The sequence below is a fragment of the Mus pahari genome, chromosome 5 (assembly GCF_900095145.1).
Source record: "Mus pahari chromosome 5, PAHARI_EIJ_v1.1, whole genome shotgun sequence".
In the NCBI taxonomy this organism is placed as follows: Eukaryota; Metazoa; Chordata; class Mammalia; order Rodentia; family Muridae; genus Mus; species Mus pahari.
The window spans coordinates 143887966-143913536 of NC_034594.1; the positions used below are offsets into that span (position 1 = coordinate 143887966).

At 50.5% G+C, this 25571-nt stretch overlaps 2 protein-coding genes across 3 annotated transcripts in view; both read left to right on the forward strand.

The window, feature by feature from the left end:
- The first annotated feature begins 301 nt into the window (after nt 1-301).
- Nucleotides 302-17679, forward strand: Nectin4 (nectin cell adhesion molecule 4). Of its 2 annotated transcripts, XM_021198504.2 has the most exons (9): nt 302-470; nt 9515-9874; nt 11832-12122; nt 13108-13228; nt 14133-14281; nt 14544-14697; nt 15124-15199; nt 15559-15633; nt 15988-16916. In XM_021198504.2, the coding sequence occupies exons 1-9, from the start codon at nt 395-397 to the stop codon at nt 16210-16212; spliced, it is 1527 nt and encodes a 508-aa protein (XP_021054163.1). In that variant the 5' UTR covers nt 302-394; the 3' UTR covers nt 16213-16916. The 2 variants fall into 2 exon arrangements, with proteins under 2 accessions (XP_021054163.1, XP_021054164.1); XM_021198505.2 differs by lacking the exon at nt 15559-15633 and having other exon boundaries at nt 15988-17679.
- Nucleotides 17680-18392: 713 nt separating this feature from the next.
- The window catches only part of Arhgap30 (Rho GTPase activating protein 30), a 22242-nt gene continuing 15063 nt past the window's right edge, over nt 18393-25571 (forward strand). Inside the window, exon 1 of the mRNA XM_021198481.2 lies at nt 18393-18756. Within this exon, the coding sequence (XP_021054140.1) occupies nt 18660-18756 (97 nt within the window). The 5' untranslated portion in view covers nt 18393-18659. The remainder of the gene's footprint in view (nt 18757-25571) is intronic.

The following is a 25571-nucleotide window of genomic DNA, read 5'->3' on the forward strand; positions in this document are numbered from 1 at the left end:
TCCCTGGCGCCCATTAGCTAGCCCAGGCCTTGGGGGCGGTGGCTGCGGAGTCTCCTCTCTGTGCCAGGCCCGGCCCCCGGAGACGCACCTGTTCTGACCTGCTTAGCAGGTTCCCAGGTTTCTGCCTTCGTTGTTGGCCACGGCGTGGGAAGCAGCTCTGGGGGAGCTCAGGGCTCCCGAGCACGGCTTCTTGTGGGTAGCCACGGCTGGGTGGGTAGAACTGGGGCCTGGGTCCCCTAGTGGAGACCCCAAGTGGCATAGGCAGGTACGGCCGTGCCTGGGGACTCCCTGACTTCCTGACTTCTGGGTCAGAGCCTTACACAGCTCCAGAACCGGCTCCCAGGGAGAACTCCGTGGAACTCCAGAGTCACTGGGCAGGTCTACCTTTCAGCCAATGCCCCTGTCCCTGGGAGCCGAGATGTGGGGCCCTGAAGCCTGGCTGCTGCTGTTGTTCCTGGCATCGTTTACAGGTAGGACTTGCCTGAACCGTCAGGACTCTTGCTTCTGAGCCCTACCTGGCAGAGACAGATAGACAGACAGACAGACAGACAGACAGACACACACACACACACACACACACACACACACACGTATGCACACAAACTCTCACCCAAACACACCACATACACAAACATTCCCTTTCCTTGGACTCTGGGTAAAGGAGACCATCTCTTTGTACCACTCCATTAGACAGCAGTGTCCCAGGAAGAACCAGTGTAGCTCTTCCTCCTCAAGTCCCCTCTGAGCCCCAAAGCTAGGCCACTTAATGTCTGCAGTCTTCAACTATCTCTGCCATAGCCTTGCTTGCCAAGGTCTCGGTGGAGACATACATACATACATACATACATACATACACACACACACATGCACACACACACATACACGCACACACATGTATATGTATATGTATATATATCCTGAGCAGGTGGGCTGAAAGGTTGTGAGGTGAGAGCCAAGGACCCTGCCCACCCCAGGGCTTCCTGGAGGCTTTATGGCCCTACCCACTACTCACCAGGTGCAGGCAACCTGATGTCTAGGGAGTGGGTGGACATTTCTGTGTCCTTCTTCTCTCATGACAATAGTCTGAGCACCAGGACTGGGGTGCTTGTTGAAGGACGACAGGAAAGCCAAGAGACTCCTCGTCCTCCTTCCCTGGCATACACACTAATAGGTGGAGAATGATATGGGTTTCTTACATGATTTGGGAGCTTAGAAGGTAAAAGGCCTTCTAAATGGAGTCTCTCCGCTTTTATTCCTTTATTGTCTCACCGTTTCCTCTGTTGGATGCCTTGGATCATACCTTCTGCCTGCCTAACATACAGAGAAGAGACATACACTGTAGGATACTACACTATCATTTTCAGTGAGGGAGAGTGTGTAGACAGGGCGGGGGTGGGGGGTGGGGGGCACAGTGTAGGATACCATTGGCTGTTTCTGGGGACTGAGTAGCCAAGAACTCATTCTCCTTAGAAAGACAGGGCTCTGTCTGCAGAGGATGGCAGGATCCTCGGCCCAAGAGGCAGCAGCGCCAGGGAATGTCAGTAGTCTAGCAGCACCTCGAGATGCCCTCCCAACCCCCATTCTCAGCTGAAGCTCAAGAAAACAGGGTGTAAATGCCTGGACTGGCGCTCTGGTCTTCTAACTAAGGGTCAATGGTTTACTCTCTCATCTCAGGATTCTAAGCTCCAGCCTTTGCCACCGGCCCGTAGCCCCAACCCCTGCTCTTAATTCCCATCTTCCAGATAGCCCTTTTTACCTGTTTAAGGCCAGAGGGTGGGACCTTCTGCTGGGCCGGGGAGCCCAACAGTCACTTTGCTGTAGAATCTACCCACACTTGAAGAATGGAGCCCTGCTTGGACTTGGGTGGGATCAAAGAGATCGATGCTTCAACTTCATTTTACAGATGGGACAACCAAGAGAAACAGATAGGTCGGTGAGATCTGCAAGATTACTCAGTGTAAACACCCCGGCGTAGTTGAGAGTGTACTGGGTTCAGCCAGGATACTAGATGCTGGCAATGGAACAATAAGGATACTATCCCTGCCTTCCCTTTCCATGCTCCAAAGCTGTCCCTTCTAATGGAAGAAGCTCAGTGAAGAGGGGAAGCACTCCTGGCTAGGAAATCACCCCAGACTTCACCGGATCTGAGAGAAGCTATTCGGAAGAGAAAGGCTGGCTCCAGAATTGCCCAGGAAGCTAGAAACTAATCACACCTCATTGTGCTTCTGCTGAGATGACCTGCACAGAGATGAAGGCCACTCCCAGGGATCCTGGAAACTTGGAGAGTCCTATCATCTCCATCCTGGCTCCTGTACGTGTGGGCATGTCTTTAATGGCCCTACGAACCTAGACTAAATTTTATGTCTCTGAACATCTCTCGAATTTGCAAATCAGGAGCCTTGAGTTCTGATTCCATTTCTTCCATTAATTTGTTAGGTGTTTCTAAACAGCTAAGAGACCCTTCTTCAGGAGAAGAAGAAGGACCGGGTGGTCTCTGCAGAGCCTTTGACTCTGAAATGCTAGACTTCTGTGACTGTCCAGCTCCTGGCTTGAAGTGGTCGTTGAAGAACTGATCAGTCTCCCTATGACTGAGAGGACCCTTCCCAAGGACTTGGACTTCCTGGCTCTATTGCAAAGTGACACTTGCCCCCCAACTCCAGGGACATTAGAGCTCTGAGCCCTAGGGCCCTGCCCCACCCCTGTCAGGGAGAGGAGCCCAGGCTTGGGAGGCGCCTCCAACACCACAGCTCTTTGTTTCTCCTTAATGGGATGAGTTTCCGGGTGAGGTCCCATCCCTCCTCCCCCCTCCATCTCTTGCCCTGGGGCTGAGGGGCCTGAATCTGCAAACTACTTCCCAACAGGATCCTAGTCCCTAACTCTGGGTCCTGTACGACCTGGGAGTGAGCTGTTCTATGAATTCTGAATTCTGTCTTCTAAGGGTTAGGATCAACTTTCTGTGGAGATTAATTTCCTAGAAAGGGAGGGGCCCCATCCCTGCTTTTCTACTCCTGATGACAGAGGTGGGCAGGCCCTTTCCTGTAGGACCTACCCAAACCCAGAGAAGCCAGAAAGGGAGGTTTGCCTCCCCGCCCAAGTGTGGAGAACGAGGAGAATCCCAGGGAAGCCGTTGGCCCCAGTGACCCTGTTTCCATCCTAGTATTTTGTAGTGATGGGGCCATGGTGAAAGACCCCAGCTACAAAGATGGCAGTGAGGAGTTTAGGGTCCACAGCTCCATCTTCTAGAGCACAGGCTCAGGATACAGAGGTCCTCAGGGAAAGTGAATGGCTGCTAACCACGGAGGGAAGCAAGCTGCGTACGAAAAGAATGCCTGCATAGTTCAGCCTCCAAAACTTACACTGATGATAAAGATTAGGCAAAGAAGGGATGGGAATGAAAGGTGGAAAACTGATTCAGGAGTGCAGAGAGTAGAGAAATTCTGGGGTCTAGATCTGGGAACAGAATCTCAAGCAATTAAGTTCTGGGTGAGGAGTCACACCCCTGTTTTCTGGAGGATACTGGGAGTCCCACACTCCCACTAGAACAGAAACAAGCATGGTACCTGCTGCCGGAGGAGCCTTTCCCAGGGCTTTCTGCGCCCCTCCCCCCACATCTCTAAAACTTGTGAAAGCTGAAGTTGAGGCTGGGATGTGGCATGAGGCAGAGCTGATCACATTGGAGGAGGGGGGTGGTCTGAATTCAGAGGGGAGGCTGGATCTCAGGAGTTTGAGAGAAGTGGAATTCTGGGTCTCCCACCCACAGTGGTGACTCAGCAGGGCTCAGACTCTGGCTCCTGGGGCTTTAGGGGACTTATCTGGGCTGAGGGCTGTGTCTAAGGCAGAGCTGGCTGCCTCTCTCATTGCTCTTCTTTCTTTTCCCTCCCGTTACTTACGTGTCCTCCCCCCAGCCCCCAACATTAATCTGTGGGTGGGCACTTTGCCTGGCTTGGGAAGCTCTTGCTAAGCTTGGGGGCTTAGGAAAAGTGGGGGGTAAGGAAGGGAGGTGGGTAAAGGCGAAGGGAAAGTTTTTGGTTTTCAAAGTTCCTCAGTTCCAAGGCCAAGGTTATGGGCAGGGGAAGGGCCAAAGTGGCTTTTCTTTGTTTATGGCTTCTTGGTTGATTGGGGGTTTAGATGCTTCTCTCTCAACGTCTTTTCTTACCTCATACTAACATGCCTACGCCAATCTTCTCTGGTGAAGCTGGCGAAGGGAGGCAAGAGTTAACAAAAAAGAATGAGACCCTAGACAACTTGGACCCCTCCCCCTAGCTTCAGGCAGACATCCCCCCCCCTCCCCTGCTTCCCACCAAACCTGCACCAGACAGCTCTCACCCCAGGCTTAGAGCCAGAGCTGGTTTTTCTGGTGGTGGCAGGCAGCAAAGCCCCGACAGAGATTCCCAGAGAAGAGACTCTGCTTGGGGGGCCAGAAGTGCTGGGGGGGGGCTTGGGGTGTGGCCATAGGGGCTAAAAAGGGTGGGAGTTCCTTTGTAGAAACCCAGAGAGCAGGAGAGGGAGTCTTTGTTTTGTTGTCAGGGAGGCTCCATGGCAATTTCCCATCACCTGGAGGGACAGTGACCTCGCATCTGGTTATCTCCACCTTGGGCCTGAGATGAATCTGCCCTGAAGTCTTGGGGTGAGCTGGGGAGGGATGCCAGGGGCAACATTAGAATGGGCAGAAGCCCAGAGCCACACACTGACCAAATGCGGCTGAGCCACACATACGGAAGCCAAGATAAACGACATCAAAATATTTACTATGTGCACAGAGTGGTGCAGAACAAGAATGTGTGTACCGTGCGTTCAGAGGGTGAGCTGTACATGTAATGGCTCATATGCTAGCACATAGCTTTTCCCTCTGGGTAGAGAAAAGGTAGGAGGTGTATCTCCCTGAAGAGAGATGTGAACACATATATGTATGAAACAGCCCCAAGTTCTTGCAAGAAAATAGCTTCACGTGCAAGTGAACTAGAAAAACTGGCTTAGCTCTCATCCAAAGATACTACAAACATTCAGACACAAAAGACTGTTATTCCCTTTGACACACAGATGAACCTCAAAGACACCTGTATGTATGTATGTATGTATGTATGTATGTATGTATGTAGTGTGTGTGTGTGTGTGTGTGTGTGTGTGTGTGTGTATCCTTTTGTGAACCAATAGAAGATGCTGATGGATAAAAGTCCCTCAAAAGAAAAGATCTTCCCAAAGATGAATATCTGCAAGAGCCAGCCTCAGTTTCCCCTTTTGAGCTCAGAGGCCAAGCCTTACACAGAAAGGAAAGTTGGAGTCAAGGAACAGGGTAGGGTGTAGCCAGCTAGCCTAAGCCAGGAATGGAGGACCTGTCTGGGAGCGGGCGGGGTACACAAAGGGCAGGGCCCCAGAGAGGCCTGAGGGGGCCTGGCCAGGGGTGGGGGAGGCTGAGGGCAGGGATCCCGTTTGGCCAGTCGGGCCTGTTCTCTCCCTTGCGCAAGGTAGTGGTGGCTGTGGCTAGCCCTGCTGCTGTGTAGCTTCTGAGTCACTAAGGCCCCTGACCAGCGTCCTGGTGCTCCTTGAGAGGAGGGTTGGGGAGAGCCAGCAGGAGGAGGAGTGCCCAAGAAGCCAGAGGCCACCAGCCTCAGCAAGCAACATGCAACACAAGGGTCTGTGGGCTTGGCCTGGCCTGGCTACTACATACCCATAAGGTGACCTCACCAGGCAGGCGGTGTGTCTCCTTCAGTCTGGTGACATCATCATGCTGACGCCAGACAAGCACTGGGTGGGGGAGAGAAGGAGGCAATTCTGGCCCGCTCTGGCTTGGAAGCCCGGGCTTCTGGTCCATTTAGCCCAGGACAAGGATCCTTGGGCTCCAGTTGTCTTAATTTGTATCTTTGAATTTAGAAGATGAACTGAAGGCTATTGAGCCTGTCTCAGCCTGAGATGCTTCCAGTCGTTGGCTTTAGGACAGTGTAGGGTTTTTTAGGAGCAATTCCTGTTACACTGGGTCTCTTGGTCTGCAAAACTGGGGATTGTACCTTTAGGATGAGGATCTTGGATTCACAGGTTAGGGACATTGAGGAGGAAGACTCAGGCATGTGATGGGTACCCAATTCTTGCTGTGCCCTAAAGAGATATGAGGGGGCAGAATGTGGGTGATTTGTGGTGAGAGTGGGGGCCAGAGCCAGGATAAGAATAGAAATATATAGGCTGGAGAGATGGCTCAGCAGTTAAGAGCATTTATTCTTGCAGATGATCTAGGTACAGTTTCCCCTGATCCACATGACAGTTTACAGCCGTCTGTAACTCCAGTTCCAGGGCATCTGATGCTCTCTTCATGACCTATAGGCACATGGTATACATATATGCAGGCAAAGCACGCATATACATAAAATAAAAATAAATAATAAAGCTTCAAGGGTGGAAATATTGGATCTGACAGTGTTACAGAAATAGCCTTTGGAAGGATTTGAGTATTCTGGTGGAGTCCCTGTGCCCTGCATCCACACTATTGTGACTTAAATCCACACGAGCGTTTTGCAGCAGAGTGAGCTGTGCAGCCCCTAGCCCACCCCACCCCCCAAGCCCTTCTTTGACAATCTTACTCACCTTAGTGCCAGGAGGAGGTACCTGGGAGGGGTGCAGGTGGTTAGCTGGACTCCCAGGCTGGGCTGGGTGGGACCAGTGTCAGCTTAGGCAGGTCAGGGCCCAGGTATCTGGCCCTGCAGGTCTGTCCCGTCCAGTCTGGGGCCCTCCCAACTCCCAACAGCATTCTCCTCCCCTCTGCTCCTTCTATCAGAGCCACAAGACCCATTCACTTGTCTCACAGAAACCCTCTGCCCGACTCCATGCTTCAGTTCCTCCATGCATGTCTGTCTCCATCCCCTTCTTCATTTGTCTAGTCCAGGGATGCTCTCTTTGGCAATGAACCCAGATAGCCAGGCTCTCTCACCTCCACTCCAAAGTTGCCATGACAACACTTTCCCTGCCTAGTCCAACTAAGGGACTGTGCCTTCCTCTTGATGCTACTTTCTTTCTGCTTCTCATCTCTTCCATTTGCACATTTGTTTGTATATTCCTTTAGTTTTTTGAGGGGCGGGGATTGAGACATTGTCTCCCTGTTGCCCAGGGTGGCCTTGAACCAGGCCTTCTTGATTGAGTCTTCCTAAGTATTAGGATTACAGGTATGAACAACCATGTCTGGCCCCATCTATTCATCCATCCATTCATCCATCCATCCATTTATTCAGTCAGTCAATAAACATTCATCAAGGCCCACTTATGTGACAGGAGGGAGGCCACATACCACTGACTGAGCATGAAATAAAAAAACCATGGTTTTCATATGTGATAGATGACCCTCTTCTGACCCTTCTGGAGGAGTGCAATACCTTGGGGAGGGAGAACAAGAAAACAGAGAGCCTAATGTATAAGTTAAAATGTTTATACATTAGACTGGGGTGGACACAGAACACTGGGAAAGCACAGGGGTTGAGCGCCTGAAGCTGCCTGAGGTGGGGGGAGGGAGGACTGGAGAGGAAGTGATGCCTAAGCAGAGTCCTAAGGCGTGAGTAGGAGTTCTCCAGACAGCGATGAGTAGGAGCGACCAGACACAGGGAGGAGAGCATTCCAGGCAGGGGCACCCTGTGAGTAAAGGTGACAGGCAGCAGGGTGTGTGGGGTGCCGGTTAGAGGCAGGGACGATGAACAGTCGGAAGTATAAAGAGAAGGAGCTCTTGCCACCTCAGAGCACTGACCCAGCCCCTGGCCCTGGGTTTTGTTTGTTTTTTTCATAACCATAGGCATTCCCAGGCCCAACCCCCTTTATCAGTCACTCAGCCTGAACATCCAGTTATCTTTCAGCCTTCCCTGTTCCTCACCTCTCTTTTTAGTCAGTGACCAAATGTCCCCCTTTATCCACCCAGGACCTCCTTGCCAAGAATGTGACTACAGCTTCATTATGTCTGCTGCAGTCTCTTTCCATGATCCTATTTCTGGTCAGACTGCACTTTGCCATCTGCTTCATGCCACTTGCTGGCGAGGAAAGTCGGTGACTCTCCATTTCCTCTTGACCAAATCTGAATTCCTTTTCCTGGCATGGGCGGTCTTGGGCTATTTGGACCCTCCCTACCCTGGCTATATTTTCCACAGCTGCTCAACACACACACCCTACCTTAGGTTGGGTCCTCTTCTCTTTGCTTACTGAACCAGCGGCCAACCTCTCCACCTCCTACTGTTTGCTTACCTTGATGCTGTATCTGCGGTGCCTTTCTAGGTCTCCTGGGCCTCCTCATCCCACCCAAAGCATGAATGAAGCCCTCTCTCATGACTCCCACATCCCTCAAAACAACCTACCACAAACCACCAAACACTAAGTCAGATGCCGCCATTGCAAGTCATGTGCAGTGGGTGGTACGTCCTATAATCCAAGTACTCTGGAGGCTGAGGCAGGAGAATAGTATGTTTGAAGCCAGTCCAGGAGGCTACACAGTTAGGCTCAGCCTTAAAAAAGAAAGAAGAAGAGGAAAGAAATAATCATTGGTTGATTTCATATATATGTATATCGAGAGATGGATGGATGGATGGATAGATAGACAGACAGACAGACAGACAGACATATAGATAGATAACCTCTTTACCATTTGCATTTTTTCCTCCTAAACAGACCTCAGGTTCCACGAGGGCAGGAAATGGATCTTTATTTGCCAATAAGGTTATATAATGAACACATCTAATTTCAAAATCGTCAAATACAGCTAGCTGCTCATCGATCACCAACACACCAGTCCTTCCTCCCTGGTTCTCTGAATCTGGCTCAACATAATGACACCATTGCTATACCTGCCCTGACCTCATCTCTCCAGGCCCCTGACCCGGGGGCTCTTTCTGTCTTTCTGTCTTGCTGGTTCCTGCCCCCAGACTTCAGTTCATGCCATTCCTCCCACATGCAATACCTCCTTCTCTCTGGGAATCCAGGTCTCTCATCTTTAAGCCATGTGAAAAATGTTCCCAAGGATGGACCTTACCCTCCCAACATGCCTCATTCCAGGCACCCAAGGTTCTGAACCTTTTCCATGACCCCACCATACTTTCCAAAAGCATTCACTTTTACCCCCTTGGTAGGCTGAGCCGCCTGTGAAATTTGTCCTTGGTTTCCTGGTTCTGTGCACAGAGATTCTATTTCCTTGAAGCCTGTGAGCTCCTTCGGGGCAGGAGCTGGGTCCCTGGGCCTGTTACAGTTCCTCACTTTGCTCAAATAGCATCCTAGGCTGCAAAAGAGTGAGTCTTCTGTAAACCATCTGTGTGGCCTTAGGCAAGCCACTTCCCCTCTGTGGATCTCAGTTTCCTCCTCTGTTAAATGGCGATAATAACGCCTACCTCTTGGGAATGCAGTGTGGATCTAATGAGGTAATGGACTGAATGCGCTTTGCAAGCACAAATCGCTCCAGAAGTTCCGGGCGCCTTTGCTGTCATTAGCATTCTGGATGAGGTTTCCATTGGTTCTGACTGTCCCCCTCAGCCTGACTGCTTCTGTCTGCCCCCTGCAGGCCGATACTCCGCGGGTGAGCTGGAGACCTCGGACCTAGTGACAGTGGTGCTGGGTCAGGATGCAAAACTGCCCTGCTTCTACCGAGGCGATCCGGATGAGCAGGTGGGGCAAGTGGCATGGGCTCGAGTGGACCCAAACGAGGGTACCCGGGAGCTGGCCCTACTGCACTCCAAATACGGGCTTCATGTGAACCCTGCTTATGAGGACCGTGTGGAGCAACCACCGCCCCCACGAGACCCTCTAGACGGCTCCGTCCTCCTGCGCAATGCAGTGCAAGCTGATGAGGGCGAGTACGAATGCAGAGTCAGCACCTTCCCAGCTGGCAGCTTTCAGGCACGGATGCGGCTTCGTGTTCTGGGTGAGTGGAGCCAGCTGGGCATGATCCGTATTGCTGAGTGGGTGGAAGAGGGAGACAGAACGGGACTGCAGAGATAGCTGAAACAGAGGCAGTAGGCAGACATAAAAGATAAGGCCCCTTCCCACCCAATCCAGAAATTCTCTCCCAAAGCCGCAGAAGCTGTGGAATAATCCATGTATTAAGAAGTTTGTCAGGCCGGGCGTGGTGGCACACGCCTTTAATCCCAGCACTTGGGAGGCAGAGGCAGGCGGATTGCTGAGTTCGAGGCCAGCCTGGTCTACAAAAGTGAGTTCCAGGACAGCCAGGGCTATACAGAGAAACCCTGTCTCGAAGTTTATCCTTCCGATGGCCCGCATTTCCCTCTGTACCCTTGTCTGTCTGGAGCAGCATAGCTCCAGCGTATTCTGTGTTCTGCACAGCTTTTCAAAGAGCTGAGGACCCTCTGCCAGACTCCACTTAGAGCTCCTCTTTTCCAAACTGCACTTACTGGCTCCTGCTACAGTTCTTCAAAAGACACCAACTCATATCCCACCAACTCATAGCCTCCTTCACCATCCTAGGCTCTGTGGTTTTAAATGTGTGTAGGCAATTTTTTTTTTCCTTTTCTTTTTCAAGACAGGGTTTCTCTGTGTATGTAGCTCTGGTTGTTTTGGAGTCCCTCTGTAAACCAGGCTGGCCTCGAACATAGGTCATTTTAAAACCTATGAAAGCGAGAGTCCCAGATGTGGATATGAGGCACAGCTATGATGTAGTATGTGAGTTGGGGGTGGGAGGGGGATACAGTCCTTGATTGGGCCTTCAGTGAGTGTGGTGTAAGACCACAATCACTTTTCAAACCACTACCTTGCACCATGGGCACTTGCGCTGGTCAGCGTGGACCTGCGCTCAAGTTGCCTTTTCACTTTTGTGCTTGGGCTATTTTGAAGCTAGAAATAAAAAAAGCCTTAGTGGTTTTGCTTTGAGTGGAAGTTAGCAACATAAGTTTTGGAGGGAAAAATCAACAAAACAAAGCTTGATTTAAAAAGAAGATGATGAAGAAGCAGGAGAAGGAGAAGGAGAAGAAGCAGACAGAAGCAGTAGCTGAGCATAGTGGTACATATCTATACTTCCACTGTTCCAGAAGCTGAGTCAGGAGGATGGAGAATTTGAGGCACACACATACTCCAAAACAAAACCTGTGACTCTAGGCTTTGTCATGTAAGAAGTGATGACCTGCAGCAAACCACTGAATCTCTGTGAGCTTTGGCTTCCTCACCTGAAGAACAGGCATAATAATACCCACCTCACTAGTTTGTTAGCAAAGGTAGATGAAATAATGTATGTATGTAAAGCCTTAACATAATAGTTGGCTCATAGTTAGCAGTGGTTATTACTGTTATTATTACATAGATAGTATCTAATTAGTTTTTAAATTATTTTTGTTTTTTTTTTTTTAAATGACCTATGTTTGAGGCCAGCCTGGCTTACAGAGGGATTCCAGAACAGCCAAGGAAGGCTACATACATAGAGAAACCCTGTCTTGAAAAAGAAAAGGAAAAAAAAAATTACCTACACACATTGTAAAAAAACAAACAAACAAGGCTAACAGTGAAGAAAGATGTAAAGTCATTTGAAATGATACCACTGATCTGGCACATTTACTGGTGAGATGAGGCGATGGGGACTAGGAACTGGAGAGATGGCTCCGCGGTTAAGCGCATGACTCCTCTTCCAGAGGTTCTGAGTACAATTCTCAGCAACCACACGGTCGCTCACAACCATCTGTAACGGGATCTGATGCCCTCTTCTGGTGTGTCTGAGTCATGACAGTGTGCTCATATACATAAAACTAAATAATTTTTTTTAAAAAAAAAAAAAAAGGAAGAAAAGGGGAACTGAAGTTTGCAGCTGGGTAAGATTGACAGGATGGGATCTGACTGCGACTGTGCAGATCTTTCACCCTCCCCTCCCCCCACAGTGCCTCCCCTGCCGTCACTGAATCCTGGTCCACCACTAGAAGAGGGCCAGGGCCTGACATTAGCAGCCTCTTGCACTGCTGAGGGCAGCCCAGCTCCCAGCGTGACCTGGGACACAGAGGTCAAGGGCACACAGTCCAGCCGCTCTTTCACGCACCCCCGCTCAGCTGCCGTCACTTCAGAGTTTCATCTGGTGCCCAGCCGAAGCATGAATGGGCAGCCACTGACCTGTGTGGTATCTCACCCTGGCCTGCTCCAGGACCGAAGAATCACCCACACCCTCCAAGTGGCCTGTGAGTATTGAGATGTGCTGGTAAGATATCCCTATGTTCTGAAAATAATGCTAAGATACCATGACCCTGGACCATGGCAGGAAGGTCAGCCTGAGTCTGGAGTCTAAGTCTAATCCAGAGGTAGAAGACCTGGGGGTCAAGATAGATGTCTTAGGAAAATCGCTGTGGTCTTTGTGAGAGTTTTGTTTTGGTTTGTATTTGAAGGAGGGTTTCTCTGTGTAGCCCTGGCTGTCTTGGAACTCACTCTGTAGACCAGGCTGGCCTAAAACTCAGAGAGCCACCTGCCTCCTGAGTGCTGGGATTGAAAATGTGCACCACCACCACCCGGCATCTCTGTGGACTTTATAGGAGAGATTGCCCTGTTTCTACAGAGTAGATGGGAGATTAAAATATAAATATGGAATTGAAAGTGTTTGCAAAACATACAGTTTAGGGCTTGGAGGCAGACTTGGGACGAGCCCCCATTCTGCTATTTACCAGCAGTTATTTAATCTGGTTAGACTTCATTTCCTTCACCAGCAAATGAGTGTAATTATACCAACTTTATGGGATTCTGATGAGAATTAGCATCTGTGAATGCAAAGCAGCTCGCAGATCTTAAATCCTACAAGGTTTCAGTAAACGATAGATAATGTGTTCCCAGCAATAGACTTCACACCCAAATTACACTATCATTTGGCACAAAGTAAGAAATCAGCAAATGCTTGCTGGTGGGTTCATAGGCAGCTGCTGAGTGCCCGCTTTGTGAGCAGCACTGTGATGCCACAGGAGGTCCAGAGTGTGAAACTCCATCACCCCAGGGGTCTTATGGGCTCAGGGCACAGGTCAACCAAAAATGGACTCTGAGCTTGGGCTGGGGGATCACTGTGGCTAGGAGCTGTGCATGGGTAGAGGGAGGCTGGTCCAGCAGGGGAAGAAGAGGGGTTTAGAGGAATCATGGATTAAGGGATCTTCCCGTTCTTCCTCTTCCCATCTCCCACTCCAGTCCTTGCAGAGGCCTCTGTGAGGGGCCTTGAGGACCAAAACTTGTGGCAAGTTGGCCGAGAAGGAGCCACACTCAAATGCCTGAGTGAAGGACAGCCCCCTCCCAAATACAACTGGACACGGTAAGGGTCTGTGCCTGGAGGAGGGCCTAGCATTCTGGCCTTCTCAGGGCCAGGATGAACTCGTTATGAGCAAGGACCACATATTCTGAACCCTAGCTAAGTCAGGGCATAGATTCAGACCAATAGAAAACTATGCATAGTCAGCAAATGTTACTGGCTTGTTCCAGGAAATATGTGGTTATGACCCATAGGGAATATGAAGGTATCTTCTTGGCTTTTTCCCTAACTTTAAAAGATGAAATATAACTATATTAAATATTCATCTTTTATGTATTTGTGAGGGCTAAACGTGCATGTGACACAAAGAAAGCTGACTATAACTGCTGTTACACCCACACTCCTTATAACCATAATGTCGCCAGCACCACAGAAACACTGACCCACTTCCACCAGCTCCTTCAAGAGTCCTTGCCCTTTTTTTCAGAAAGAGGTAGGATAACCATGTGTATGAACCTATGACAGGCATGTTCTTACATGTGGACACATGAATGATACCTATGGCCTTGTGCCTGGGGCTAGGTTTGTTTACTCCACCGTTGGAGCACTCAGTCACAGGTTCCCGGGACCTCCGAGCCCAGCTAGGAGCGGAGTGTCCTGTTGTGTGGACTTTATAGCATGTATACCTGTTACCTGGTGCTGGATGACCGGGATGCCTGTGGAAGCATGTGGGATGGCATGCGTGCGGATCTTCCCCAAGTGTGTGTGGGGGTGCCCGGGTCAGGCTGGGCGGCAGGGAGAAAGGGCCTCTGCCTAGACCTGTCTGGGGTAGGGAGGGGCACCGTGGGAACAGCCTGAGGCTCTGGGTGACGTCATGGGGGAGGGGATGAAGAGCTGCCTGGGCACGTTGGGTGGTGGCAGCCTTAGCCTGCCCCAGCCAGCACCCTTCAGCTTCCCTGTCCTTCAGGTTGGATGGACCTCTGCCTAGTGGGGTGCGAGTGAAAGGGGACACTCTGGGCTTTCCCCCACTGACTACTGAGCACAGTGGCGTCTACGTCTGTCACGTCAGCAATGAGATTTCTTCAAGGGATTCTCAGGTCACCGTGGAAGTTCTTGGTAAGCCCAGTGGCTGGAGAACAAAGGCAGGGATTCTGAGTCCAGAGCTAGGGGGTGGGGGGTGGGGTGGGCAACGGGAAGCCAGACAGAGAAAGGAATGGGAAAGGGTGTCTTTGGGAATGATGGATGATATGTCTTGGTGAGGATTAAGCTGAGTGGGTAGCTGTGGATGTGTTCCATGACGATGATCCGTGGGGTAGCAATGGGGAGGATCAGGGAAGGATTTGGGCGTGCATCTTAGACACTGGCCTGTCTCCAGCAGACCCCGAGGATCCAGGAAAGCAGGTGGACCTGGTGTCCGCCTCGGTGATCATAGTGGGCGTGATTGCTGCTCTCCTGTTCTGCCTCCTGGTGGTGGTGGTGGTTCTCATGTCCCGATATCATCGCCGCAAAGCCCAGCAGATGACCCAGAAATAGTGAGTCCTGGCTCCTCGGAGTGGGTGGCCCTGAGCTGAGAATAAAGAGGAATGAAGCGGGAGGTGAGCCAGAACAGAGGAGAAAGGAGATCGTGTGGTCTAGTGACAGAGGTGGGCAGAGTCTATGGGGGAAGTGAGAAAGGCCTGGCACCTGGAGCACAGCCGGCTGAGGAGACGTCTGCCTGAGAGAAGCACAGATCCACACTCCCCAGGCATCACCTACCACGCACACCACACCACGTTAGCACTACGCAGCAACTCGAGCCACCCAGCCACGCTGTCATCTACAGTGACCTATGCTCACCTTCGAGGGTGTAGTTTGGCAATCATACCCTTCAGTGGTCTCACACAGGCTCAGCCAAGGCTAGACTCACTTCAGGAGGCTGTCACTACTGTCCACTCCTGACAAGGGGTTGTCTTTCCCAGTGAGGAGGAGCTGACTTTGACCCGGGAGAACTCCATCCGGAGACTGCACTCTCACCACTCAGACCCTAGGAGCCAGGTGTGTGCTAAGGGTGGGTGCATGGGGGCCGGGGGGGCACATGGGCACACAGTAGCTGAGCAACTGGCTGGGGGTGGCAGGTGGGGGCGGGTATATGCTCTGGGGCTGCTCTTGCACTCCCTGCTTGCAAGGCCCTCTTAGCACTGGGTTGGGGGGCTGCTCGAGGTATCCACCACCGGTGCTGGCGCCAGGTGGGTTTTGGGAGTGAGGGATGAAGGATGCTTGTGTCAGACACAGAGCCATGGGGGGGGGGGGAGGTGATCAGGGAGAAGACTGCTAGGGGAGAAGAGAGGTGAGGAGGCTGAGGGGAGGAGACTGAGCTCTCTTCTAACTCCTCCCCTATGTCTGGGCCCCTGCAGCCGGAGGAGAGTGTAGGGCTGAGAGCGGAGGGCCACCCTGATAGTCTCAAGGACAACAGTAGCTGCTCTGTGATGGTGAGGCCCCCCCGGCCCCACCGGTGTCCCAATACTCTCCTCAGGCCCCTCTCCTGGCCCCAGATGTGGTGTGACAGCAGCCCCCCCCCAAGTCCCCATCGCATCCCTGGCTCACATGCGAACCCCCCCCCCCATTTCTGCTATGCCTTTGTTCTCTATATCCCCATCCTTATGTGTAACACTTGTTCTTGCCCTCCCCCCTCCAGCCCCCCGAGTGTCCAAGCCCCTATGCCTCTGGAACTACCATTACCCTTGCTTTACCTGACCTCTGACACTACCACAACCCAGCCCTGCCCTGCTGCGTCTACCTGTTTGATCTTGATTCCTGACTTCTCTTCTGCCCATGGTCTCCAGAGTGAAGAGCCAGAAGGCCGCAGCTACTCCACATTAACCACAGTGAGAGAGATCGAAACACAGACCGAACTGCTCTCTCCAGGCTCTGGGCGGACCGAGGAGGACGACGATCAGGATGAAGGCATCAAACAGGCCATGAACCATTTTGTGCAGGAAAATGGGACTCTGAGGGCCAAACCTACAGGCAATGGTATCTACATCAACGGGCGAGGGCACCTGGTCTGACCCTGGCCTGCCTCCCTCCCCGGGGCCTGGCTTCTTCTGCTTCCATGGGGGACCTTCAGCTCTTCTTAGGGGAAATCCCCTTAAATGCCTGTATTTCTTTAGGAAGATACTTCCCACCCTACTGACTGCTCTACTTTGACCTCCAATCCTTCTATTCATCAGGAGGCCTCTGCTGGTTGAGTGCCTCCCACCATTGCGTGTAGGTCATCCTGTGTGTGTGTGTGTGTGTGTGTGTGTGTGTGTGTCCATGCTGTCACGTTAAGAGTCCAAGTGAATGATTTGTGTGCCACAGGACTTGTGGCTGTGTGCAGAGCATTCCCAGGGTGTGGTGTGTGAGTAGAGTGCCTTATGCGTGACCTCTGCCTGCAGAGGCAGGGATTTCCCTCAGACCCCAGAGCAGTATTAGCGATGCAGAGGTTAGAAGTGAGAGGCGGAGACTGTGGCCAGATCCAGGTGTGCGGGCACAGCTGGAGCTAGAATCTGACCTCCAAAGTGGGGGAGCTGTGTTCCCGCCCCTTGGGAGCAAGTGAGAAGCAGATATCCAGGGGTCTGCCAGAGGCCGGAACTGTTACAGAAGCCCTCTGCCCTCTGGCGGCCTGTGGGCCTGCTGCATGTACGTACCTTCTGTAAATTAAACTCCAAGGGAGCTAGCTTCCCGAGTTCTGCTCAGACTCCCTTAATAAGAGAAAAAGAAATTTAAAAAGCAAACAAAGAAAGAAAAAACTTTATTGATTTATGTGCATGTGCTTTATTGGGCTTGTTTAAAACCAGGCCAGTCCACATAGGCATTCAACCAAACCGTTTAACAGACACCACAGCAGGGATTAGTGCCTGTGGTTCTGAGAAGTTCTCTTCCTAGGAGGCCTTCACCCAGAGAGGTTCTGGGGAGGGGGCTGACAGCTGGAGGAGTCTGGAACCTGGGGTGTGAGGTCCAAACACTGGATAAGAGGCTAGGTACGGGGGGGGGGGGGGCTTGGCTCCCACGGCCCCTCGAATCTTGTCCTCGCTGTGTCTACAGTGGTTTGTGCCTTCACGGAGTTGGGACTTGTTGTCAAGGACTCCTGGTTCAGTTGTGTTGAGGGCAGAGGGTAGGTAGCGGGGAAGGTGGAAGTTCAGGTGAGGAGAAAGGGGTGTTGTGGGTGAGGGTGAGAACAGGCCCTTCCCCAGGGGTTTCTGAGTTATTAATCTAGGGCTCTCTGGCATTTTGTATGTGTGGAGCGTGGGTTAAGATGTTTGTTTTTCTTTAGCCTGCCCAAACTTATGCAGCCAGAATACCGAGATTTAGTATCCAACCCTTGTGTGGCCTGAGATCTGCTGGTCTAAAGGAGAAACTCTCATTTCATTCCCAAGTAGCCCAGGACTTATGGACCCCAAGGATCTGGGGTCTTAGTATGTATATTTCATGTAAATATATGTATATTTGTACATAAAACGATATTCTGTTTTTAAATAAACAGATAAAACCTTTTTTTGTCTGATTCCTGTCTTGCTCCTTGAACTGGGTAAGTCACAAGTGCTACGTACTGAGTCTCTGTGATTCCCTCCCAGGGAAAGGACCCAGGTACAGCTAAGAAAGGAGCAAGTGGCTTTCAAAAGACATTGTAACCATTCCTGAGAGCCCTCAGGTAGGGCCCTGCGGACATAACCTCCTTTTGGGGAAGCTGGTGCCTTAGTTTGTGAAGGGGTTCTAATCTGACTGTACTGGAAACTTCCAGCAGCTGTGTGGGGTGGACAGCCGTGTACCCTTTTACAGACAAAGAAACTGAAACTCAAAAGTCACCGGGTCTGTGTCCTCATTTTCAAATGCACAGCGACTGGAGGCTCAGTGAAGTAATGTGACCTGACCAAGATGGCAGGGTCATCAAAGACATCCCCCACCCTGGGTATGTTCTGCGTGGTCCTTTCCTGCCGTGCTCACAGGCAAAGAAAGCCTCAGGTCTCTGTCCACCTAAGGATTTCGGTCTCTAGAAATGGCAGCCACCTGCTCACACCCCAGGCACCCTTACTCCACCCCGGGGTTCTGACATCACCTTCTTCTGTGACCAATGGATGGAGTCTCAGCAATGATGAGGATGTGAATGTCAGTTACCTCCCCCACCCGAGGCCTGTGGTTGCAAAGATGCTCTAACAGGAAGCGGGTTTGAGGAGCTGCACAGCTTCCTGCTCCCCCTCGAGCTGCCCAGGACGAGAAGGGCTAGCGCTCAGCTTGGCCACGAGACACAGCTTCATGCCAGGGTTCTGGTAGCTTCCTCTTCCATATCTACTTCCGTGTGGCCCCAGGGCCCCCCAGAGGCAAGCGCTGCTGTCCCTTGCCCAGGCCACCCTCCACCTCCAGTTTGGAGCCCTGCCCCCCTGGGGTTGGGCCAAACCCAACTACTGACTGGGATTCCATGGGGGACTGGTAGGTCAAAGGTCTTGGGGGACAGAGGTCCCGGGGGGCTCTGGCCATGAAGTCTCGGCAGAAAGGAAAGAAGAAGGGCAGCTCTAAGGAACGGGTGTTTGGGTGTGACCTACGTGAGCACCTACAGCACTCGGGCCAGGAAGGTAAGGAGGTCAATTGGAACGGGACAGCTGGGTGGCTGGATTGCCCTGCAGGTGCCAAGCTTGTCTTCTCCGTTGGGCAGAATGAGCTTGTAGGGAACGGGCAGTGACCCAGGATCACCACTCTTGAGATCTAGGTAAAAGCAAGGCAGGAAATGTGGCTCAGAGAAGAAGGTAGAGAGGCGCCCTTCTGCGATAGTTAGGGACCGGGTGGCTGAGGACTTGAAGATGGGAATGCCAAGGGAATGTGTCCGGGTGGGGTGCGGGATGAAATTTGGAAAATCTGGAGAGGTGGATGAATCAGATAAGAGAATGAGACTGGGGACAGGGTGGAGGGAATGGAGGTCGGATGTCAGAAGAGTGGCTGAAGGGATAGTCGGTGGAACACTACATGGGGACACAGGTGGGAATGGGTCCAGCGACTCTGAGGATAGAACTTGGGGGAGGGGAGAGGGAGGCATCCTAACTGGAGAACAGCACCAAGGGACGAGGACCTAGCCCTTCTGCACCTTTGCTGGGCCACAGGAGGGTGGGGTGGGGGGCAGGGAGGAGTGACACTCTTCTTTAAATTGCTTGCAAAGAAGAAACCCATTGATGGTAGACTGCTCAGGGAATTCGGGAAAAGTGAACGTGGTTTGAAGTTGGGAGTGGAAACTGCAGTAGAGGGGTGTGGACCCAGTCTGGAGTTCCCTCCGCTTCTTCTCTAGCTTTCTCTGCAGTGGGCCTGGAAGCCCGCAGGCCCAGGTACAACTGCAGGCTCGCCACTGTGCCATGCATGCAGTGGCCACTCAGTACCAGGCCTTAATTTGTTCTGTGCCGACCTGACTACACTGCCCAGCTTGTTTTCAGCACGCCAAGCAACTTAACAAAAAAAAAAAAGGGCACAATTCTGCCCCCCTCCAGTCCAACCCCACCCCAATCTGTCATTTCCTCTTTGTCCCCTTCTCTGGTTGCCTGCAGTGAAGGGAGGGTGGTGGTGGTTCCCAGCTCATTTCCTGCTCTTGGCCCCGCCCTTGTGTCCCCAGACACCTCCTTCCCCTTTTCTCCTCCATCAGAGGGCCCCAACCCTACCAGCCTCCATTAAGGGAAAGCCCGGGCCCTAAGAAATCCTTAAAGAGATGAGGTGGGCTTTTCTGTGCCTTCTTCTCTCTGAGCAGGTCTGGCTCCTTTATAATTGCTCTACTCTAGACAATGAATCTTTCTTTTTTTAAAGTTATTGCTCACCCTATTTAGGTATTTTGTGTACATCCTGGGGAGGGGCACATTCATCCAGGGCAGGTGTGAGGTCAGAGGACAAGTTGAGAGGGTCAGTGTTCTCTTCCTAGCCTGTGGGTCCCAGGGGTGAACCTGAGGTCATCAGGTGTGACAGCAAGCACCTTTACCCACTGAACCATCTCGCAGGTGATATTTATTTTTGTCGTGTGTGAGTGTGTGGCTGCATGTATCACGGGGGGGGGGGGCTTCTGTGAAGGTTGGAGGACACGTTTTGGAAACTTGTTCTGTCATCATGTGGGTCCTGGGGATTGAACTGAGGTCTTCAGCCTTGATGGCAGGCATCTTTTACCCTCTGAGATAGATTATGAAAACATTTTTTTTTTTTGAGATTTACTGAAAAAAAAAAAAATATATATATATGAATGTTTTGCCTGCATGAGTGTCTGTGATGACAGGTGTGACATCATGGAGGATAGGAGAGAGTGTCAGATTCTCTTTGGAACTGGAGTTACAGACAGTTGTTAGCTGTTGTGTGGGTGTTGGGAACTGAACCCAGGTCTTCTGGAACAATAGTCAGTTCTCTTCCCTATTGAGCCATGTAGCCAGCACTAGACAAATGACTTTTGACAGAGAACCATATGACTTAATTGGGGATGATATTCGATTTTTTTTTTTTTCCCTCGAGGCAGGGTTTCTCTGTCTAGCCCTGGCTGTCCTGGAACTCACTCTGTAGACCAGGCTGGCCTGGAACTCAGAAATCTGCCTGCCTCTGCCTCCCAAGTGCTGAGATTAAAGACGGGCGCCACCACTGCCCGGTGGGGATGACATTCTTGTAGCTCTGGGTTCTCCCCTTTCCTGTGATTATTCCCAGCACCAACTCTGTCTTGAAACGTAAGACCCGTAGACAGCCAGACTCTACTTCTCTGATCCTCGGGTCCACCACTCCCAGCAGATGTAGGGCATTCTCTCTAGAGATCCAGAGATAATGAAAGGTGGCTGGGCTCCTGGTTGCAAGTGAACCCCAGAGCATGAGAGGAGCACCTTCTGTCCCTCACCAGAACCTCACCCAAGTCCAAGGCTCTAGAGATGAATGTTGGCTGCCAGAGCATCATAGATGCCCTCCCCTGAGCAAAACATCCCTGGTACAGACAGGGTTTGGATGAATGAAGCTGGTTGATAACAGTTTCTCTCATTAGCCAAAGACCCAGTAAGTGAATGAAGGCTCAGACCAGGCAGGTCATCTGCTTCTGGTGAACTGATATTCCCAGATATATCATCTTGGTTTTCTCTATCTTTACATTCTCGTTCAACCTCAGACCTCTCCCCCAACTCTTTTCCCCCTAAATGGATCTTTTTCTTCCCCTAAGCCCTACTACAACATGCTTGGGTACCTTGTTTAGGTTGCTGATTCGCTGTAGGTCCTTCTTCCTTGACTCCACCCATATCCTTCTAGCCATTTTGACTCCATCACCCCAATCTTGTGTCTAGACTGTATCTCTGACTTGATTCCTCTGATTTATATCTGCAGTTCCACAACCTCTCTGACCCTGCTATCTCTTAGCCCACTTCCTTTATGGCTCAGGCTCCTTGAGATCTTCCATCTCTGTAGAGACCTTCTCCAAGGATTCAAAAATCAACTGAAAAGAAAAGGAGAAGAACACCTAGTTTGGATGGAACTGGGAGTTTAGATGAGCTGGGGCTATTGATGTTAATATATTTATTTTGAGATGCAGCCTTGCTGAGCAGCTCTGAGGCCTGGGATTACCAGTGTGCAGTAACCAGGCCCAGACAGCAGACTATTTATGAATCAGCAGAGTAATGTGGTGGCCAACAGAGTCGATGTTGCACTAGGCACTCAAGGGCAGAACAGTAACTTGGACATCAGGTTGGCCTCATCTCTGCATTCAGTGCAGAGAGGTAGGAACAGGGGGGATCATGGGAAAATGCAAACGGTCTTAAGGCATGAACCATAATCCACAAGCCTGGAACTGGAGTGAGGGGAGGAAGGATGACAAGGGTCCCAAATTTCAGGAACCACTCAGTCTAGGGACATTGTGCAAATGTCTTCGGTCCCTCAATCTAAGGATGGTGCACATTAACATACGCACTGCCCTGACCATGAAGCCTTCCTTCAGTGTCCTTTACCCTCCACGGCTCTTTTCTTGGCTTTCCCAAGTTCTGGTTATGAGCAAAGAGAGAAAGGATCTGAAAACCAGGTCACAGGAAGAGAACTGAAAGCCGGTGATTGGTCTATATCCCTCACCCTGTTTCTCTGCAGCGCTTTGTTCCACAAACAGCTTGGTCTGTTTGGATGACTTCTGAGGCCCCACACAACAAACAGCACAAATGATGGAAGAAGCTGGTGCACAGGGAAAGGAAGAAGGGCAGCAGCCAGAGATGTGCACCAGATCGTTCTGTGTGGCTTCTAGGGGTGGGCCTTGAACTGCCTAGTAGTTAAAGTCATATGAGAATCCTGAGGCTTCTGGGAAACCAAGCATAGGTAGCTTAGAAGAAACACAACTTTCTCTGACATATTGGAGGGGTTTCCCTGGTGAGTCCCGGTGAACAGTACCCAGTGTTTTGTCAAAGGCAATGTCTTTTATCTGGTCTCATCAATGATTCTGATGTAAATTCTGATTCACTCACTATATAATCTAACAAAGATTTGATGTTTCACCTCAGTGAGAGTTAAGATTCTCTGATGAGATAATACCTCTTATCAGGAGGTATAGATACAGCACACTTATAATAAAGTATGGGCTAAAGAGATGGCTCAACAGTTAAGAGCGGCCTGGAGAGATGGCTGGGCGGTTATACCATATATCTATGGTACAGTTCCCATAGTCCTTTCTTTGCCCATTATGGTATTTTTCAAAAGACGAATTTAATTTGTATGGTACATGCAGGTACCTAAGGTATCCAGAAGAGGGCGTCAGTTTAAGGTGGAACTGGAGTTACGGGTGGTTGGGAGCCACACTGTGGGTGCTGGGAACTAATCCCAGGTCCTCTGCAGGAGCAGCAAATGCTCTTAACTGTTTGTTTTTTTTTAAGAATTATTTATTTTTTTTATGTATGTAAGTACACTATAGCGGTCTTCAGACACACCAGAAGAGGGCATCAGGGCTGGTGAGATGGCTCAGCAGGTAAGAGCACTCGACTGCTCTTCTAAAGGTTCAGAATTCAAATCCCAGAAACCACATGGTGGTTCACAACCATCCTTAACAAGATCTGCCTCCCTCTTCTGGAGTGTCTGAAGACAGCTACAGTGTACTTACATATAATAATAAATAAATCTTAAAAAAAAAAGAAGAAGAAGAAGAAGAGGGCATCAGATCCCATTACAGATGGCTATGAGTCACCATGTGGTTGCTGGGAATTGAACTCAGGACCTCTGGAAGAGCAGTTGGTGCTCTTAACCTCTGAGCCATCTCTCCAGCTCCGGTGTTTTGGATCTTTCTTTGTCACTCTCCACCATATTATTTTGGGGAGGGTCTTAGTCAAACCCACAGTTTGAAGATGTTGCTAGTATCACCAGTCTGATTGCTCTGGGGCATCCCCATTCTCCACCTTCTGAGGCTTGACTTGCAACCCATTTACATGGATTCTGGAGCTATGAACTCCAGTCCTGCACTCTTAACTGTCTGGCCACCTCCCTCGTCCTTGTGTACTTTTTTTTTTTGTTTCCTGGTGGTCTCATTATGTTGTAGGCTGTCCCTGAATCCCTGGGCTTCTCAGCTTTCCAAGGAGCACAGGTGGTAGACATGGGCCACTTAGCCCAGCTAGGAGGTGATGCTTGAGATACGTTTTCAGGAATAGTTTGCCAGGCAACTGGAGGAGAAGGTATTTCCCGACAGGAGAAGAAAGCGAGTGCCTTAATTTTGTGCTACCGTGAACCTCCCCAAAATGGAGAAATCCTGAAGAGGTTGATCCGGCTCATCACTACAGTAGAGTGGGTTCAGAGAGCGCACATATATTAGCATCCTGGCAAGGGACCCCACACGATATGGTGAGGTGGAAAGAAAACTGTCCACATACAGAAGGGAACAGGAGCGTGCAGTGGGATTGCTTATGACAACCCACTCTCTTATCCAGGCACACAAAGCCCACTCCACCCTGAAGAGGCAGCACTGGGAAGCTTGGTGGAACACAGTTCTAATCCAAGAACCTGAAAAGTATAAGAGCATCTTGAAAGGCTGGCCTGAGCCCCCTGACCTAATCATCAGTCACTAGGTCCCACCTTCTTAACTGTCTCCCCATCTCAACATCTCCACACTGGGAACCAGGCTTCTAGCACAGGGATCTTTGAGAGAAAAATGCATATCCAAACTGCATCAATTAGGGATGGTACCCTGATTTGTTTATGAACTAGCAAAGGGCCCAGTTATGGAATTTGTCAGGATCTATCTAGTCTGTGAAGGTCTTATAGCCCAGGTCGAGGAGTTCATATTTTATTCCTTAGTCTGTGTTCTTCTATTTTTAAGATAAGCAATGGGCCGGGTGGTGGCGGTGGCACACTCCTTTAATCCCAGCACTTGGGAGGCAGAGGCAAGCAGATTTCTGAGTTTGAGGCCAGCCTGGTCTACAAAGTGAGTTCCAGGACAGCCAGGGCTATACAGAGAAACCCTGCCTCAAAAAACCAAAAGAAAAAAGAAAAAAAAAAAAGCAATGGGGCTGGGTGGTGGCGGTGGCTGGGTGGTGGCGGTGGCACACTCCTTTAATTCCAGGACTTAGGAGGCAGAGGCAGGTGGTTCTCTGAGTTCAAGGTCTACAGAGTGAGTTCCAGGACAACCTGGGCTACACAGAGAAATCCTGTGGGGAAACGAATAAACAAACCAAAAGCCAAAAACCAACCAAGCAACCGGACAAACACAAAACAAATCAAAACAAAAACCAAAGGAAAAGATAAGCAATGGGTGCTTACATAGCCAAGGATTTCAAGGGCGGAAAGAACCTTGTTGTACAGTTTTGTGTTAGGTTGCATGCATAGCTCTCCTTAGCTTTCTAGGTGAGATTCAAAACTTGTTCTTGAGACTCTATTCTAGCTGCTACTATGTCAAGATTACATGAGGAATACCACATATTATCCTTTAGGAGATTAATCTGGTAACAGTGGTAGTCCAGGGTTAGAAGAGGTAATATAACGTCTTTTGCACTTTTTATAAATGTTTATTTATTTTATGTGTGTGTGGGTGGGTGCACATGTGCCATGGAGGACACGTGGAGCTCAAAGGACAACTTGTGGAAGTCAGCTTTCTTGTCTCATGCTTGACCACGTGATCAGACATGGTACTTTCCAATGTCAAACTGAATAACTGCAAACTCTCTTACCGGAGAAAGTCCCTCAGACTAACCACCTTCCGCTGGCTTCCATTTCAGTTGGATAAGCATTGTTCATTTTCTTTCATGGATGGTAGAGAATTACATGAAAGCAATTTGGAGAGCAGACTTTTACTTTGTCTCCCCTGCAGCACAAGACTGCTGGCCCCTTTAAAACCTCTGGGGTGAGCCGGGTGTGGTGGCGCACGCCTTTAATCCCAGCACTCGGGAGGCAGAGGCAGGCGGATTTCTGAGTTCGAGGCCAGCCTGGTCTACAAAGTGAGTTC